The sequence below is a fragment of the Pistacia vera genome, unplaced genomic scaffold (genome assembly GCF_008641045.1).
Source record: "Pistacia vera cultivar Batoury unplaced genomic scaffold, PisVer_v2 Contig169, whole genome shotgun sequence".
In the NCBI taxonomy this organism is placed as follows: domain Eukaryota; kingdom Viridiplantae; phylum Streptophyta; class Magnoliopsida; order Sapindales; family Anacardiaceae; genus Pistacia; species Pistacia vera.
In genome coordinates this window covers 547,455-551,034 of record NW_022195779.1, presented here as the reverse complement: position 1 = coordinate 551,034, position 3,580 = coordinate 547,455, and the positions used below count along the sequence as shown (strand labels likewise).

General features: G+C 36.3%; 1 protein-coding gene across 1 annotated transcript; it reads right to left on the bottom strand.

Annotated features, from left to right (window-relative positions):
• Positions 1 to 2,036: 2,036 nt before the first annotated feature.
• On the bottom strand, positions 2,037 to 2,934 carry LOC116125639 (F-box protein GID2). Its single transcript, XM_031411357.1, has one exon. It carries the CDS (start codon positions 2,830 to 2,832, stop codon positions 2,257 to 2,259), a length of 576 nt encoding a protein of 191 aa, XP_031267217.1. The 5' UTR covers positions 2,833 to 2,934; the 3' UTR covers positions 2,037 to 2,256.
• Positions 2,935 to 3,580: the final 646 nt, after the last annotated feature.

The window sequence follows — 3,580 nt, the reverse complement described above, 5'->3', positions numbered from 1 at the left end:
GAAATTCCAAAGAATGTCCTGCCAATGATATTACTATATGTGCTTTAAACCTCCATGGTCTGTCTAACTGTCTTGGTGTACTATGGAAATATACTGATTTGGGCAAGACAAACTTGTCCAGTCCGGAGAATTTGTTATAGACCTTAAAATTTTAAGAGTAATGCTATACTTACAAAGATCTTCATACAAATTGATATAACAAAAAATGAATGGAAAAATGAATTTAATGAGTTTGACTTTTTGTTTTACATTTCATTCATTTTTTGTCATCTTACATTATATGCAAATCTTTGTAAGATTTCTTTATAAATATAGTATTATTGAAATTTTAACGGCCAAATGCACGTGGCATGAAATTTAAAAAGTATAGCCTTCACGACGAACCCGTTAAAAGAGTAAGACCACCATTTACAAACAAATTTAAAGACAAAATGAGAGATGAGGTTAATTTAGACAGTTGACATTAAGGGTTAAACAATTTAGGTTAGATATTAAAGAAGCCTAAAGGGTATATATGTATAGAGATATATAATATAATGGGCCATGGAGAGAGGTGATTGAAATGAGTGGAGAGGGATAAAAGTTTAATTAAGTCATAAGGGGGTGCATGCCACTTTGAAAATAAAAAAATCTTAAAATTGGGTAATGTTAGTTTCACATGCTTTTGATTATTATGTCTGTGATTATACAGTAGCCAAACCCATAAATTAATTTCTTTAACCAACTTCTGTTCATGTTAGTTTTTAAAACGTACACTTGGACCGATCTTGGTAAGCCACAGGTGTTTATTAATATTTAATGTTTTAATCTCCAAAAAGGCAAGGACGAACAAGCAGTGCACTTTTCTCTTCTGGCAATTGGGATTGGATTGAAGCTTCAGTTGGAACTGAACTATGGCTCATGAATCGTGTACTTATTTCATTGAAATTTGGATGGGCTTAGCCAGTTGGGCAATTCTCATTAAAATATTAAATAGGCCGCAGCAAAATTGTTAAAAAGAAAGTGACTAGACAATCAATTTCCCTTTGGCAATCAGCATACAATATTTTGCATATATTTTTTAATTCTTTCAACCCCATTTTTTCCTAATGGGAGAAGATTTGCTCTAACAATTTTTTTTTCCTCTTTTTCAACAAGTACCCAAAATTTATCCAATTACTGTATTGTTAACTATATCATTCATTAAATCATTATTTAAATTATATATGACTGGAATTAAAAAAAAATTATACAAAAAAATAGTATTGTACTTTCTTATGGACAAGATTATAATAAGTGAACAGACTGCCCATCTGTTAACTTGTTAAAACTCTTTAACATCTAAGCATATCACATGTCTGGAAAACAAAATTGTCCAACTAGGAAAATTAAGAAAAATGATTATGCACAGAATCATCGTGGCGGTCTCCACCTACTTAGACATTAGAAATTATAAAATAAAGATGATTATAGCTTGCATTGTAAGTATGATAACAGTAAATCAATGGCATTTGAAGATAAGCAACATGGTGGGAAACCTAAAACCAGGGCATTATTTCTCAAATCCCCAAAGCCAAGGGCATAACCCATTTGCATTCAGTACAAAACAAAAATTACCATAGAAATATTCAGCAGTAACAGAGCATAAAAAATTACATATGGTACCAAAAATGGAAGAATATCTAAAAATATGAAACCTGTAAATGATAGTTAAAAGAGGAAGAAGGGAAAAAAAATATAGTATGCATACAAAAAAGTCAAGGCAGGTAAGTTGGGTGTGAATCTGATATACCCCTTGGGTTCGCAAAGAGATGAGTGAGTCAGAATAGAACTAATAATACGACAACATCGTTATCGTTTTCAAAGGAGACTTAGGCATTTACAGATCTAAATCTATAAAAGACCCATCTCTCTGTCTCTTACAATCAGGCCATGAGATGAAGCAGAATACACAGCCAAAAGCAGACATTAAACACAACTGGAACCTTTTGGTTCTGTCTGCTTGTGTTTATCCTCCAAATCGCATCCTCATAACTTTCACTTATTTTCATTCCCGATTAACCAAAACAATTTCAAATAATTATACATAAATCTAGGAAACAAGGTATTAATTAGTTCACAATTTCATATTATGACGGTACAGATCAAGTTGCCAAAACCCAGTTTACATACAAAAATTTAGAAAACAAAGTCACAACCCAAATTAAGAAAACAATAAAAGTGGAAACTCATAAAAAAATATACATAATAATTATAATCATGATAATAATCAATAAATCAACTACCACGATTACTAGAATTCATCTTTTCATAGAACCGAATCGAAAGCAGGGACAAGGAGAGATGAACCTCGTCTTTTCCCCACCGCGCCGGCTGCTTGGAGCCGATCTTCCGAGGGAACGGCGCCCAATTCGAGGAAGAAGCTGAAGTCGATGTTGGAGCCGAAGTCGATGCTGAAGTTGACGTCGAAGTCGAAGTCGAAGGCGAAACCGTAGATTTAGTCGGCCTTGAAAGCTGGCAAAGATAGAGAGAGTGAAGACGACGGAAGCCACCAAGAGCAAGGACCACGGATCTCAGTTGTTGGTTACCGCAGCCAACATTAGCCAAGTGGCGCGTGCAGATCAGCTCCCAAAGACGCTCGTCTTGAGAGGTTTTGTACCACTGCTTGTTGACGCAGGCCGCCGTGGCTAGAGTTTTTGCATCAGCATGTTTCAAAACCTCGAAAAGGAGGTTTTCGTCCAAGTCCATGAATCCCGTATCATTAACTTGTTGTTCTTCCTCTTCTGTTTGTTTAACTTTCTTCATCTTAGGGTCATGTCCGCTAACCGGAGAATCAAGAAACGTACGCTTCATGATGAAGAAGGTGTTTTTAGAGAGAGAAGAAATGACGAGAGTTTGGTGGTGGGTTGGGGGTATGGGTAAGACTAAGAGAGCTGGTTTGGTGGGTATCGAAGACGACAAGGAGAGAAATGAATGATCTTCGATTCTTTTTACTTTCTTCGTAATTTTACCATTTTGTCCTCCTTTCTTTTCTTTTTTATTTATATTTTATTGCTATTTATGTGTCTTTTGTTTTTAGCAGAATACTTTCAACAAGTCTAAAACAATAAACCGCCACCAATTAATCTCTTATGTACATGAAATTGTAAACTCTTTTTGGGCTTTCAATCAATGTTGTGAAAACTAGACTGGACCGTCCAATCAAATTGGTTCGATCAAGAGTTGATGGTATTTCTGGTCTGGTATCTCATAAAAATCGCCATTTTCCGTTAAACTGGATTGAGCCGCGGTTGAACCGCTGGAATACTACGGAGTCGCGGTCTAATCGTCGCTCAATCCCGCCAGATTCCAGCATCGTTCGACAGAGAAAACACTATAATTCAATGTGACGACATCTCCACGACAAAACTCAGCCATTTTCAGTCGCCATCGTCGCTCGCCGTCCACCTAAAGTTCACACGACAGTCGGGCTTCTTTCATTGATTCCGACGAGTTCTGGTGCCGATGGAACTCCCTAGTACCACCATCAAATTTGCCAGAACCTATACATCAAAAGCCCAATGATTCCAACTTCGATTGGTCGTCGATTGTCGTTGTCGCC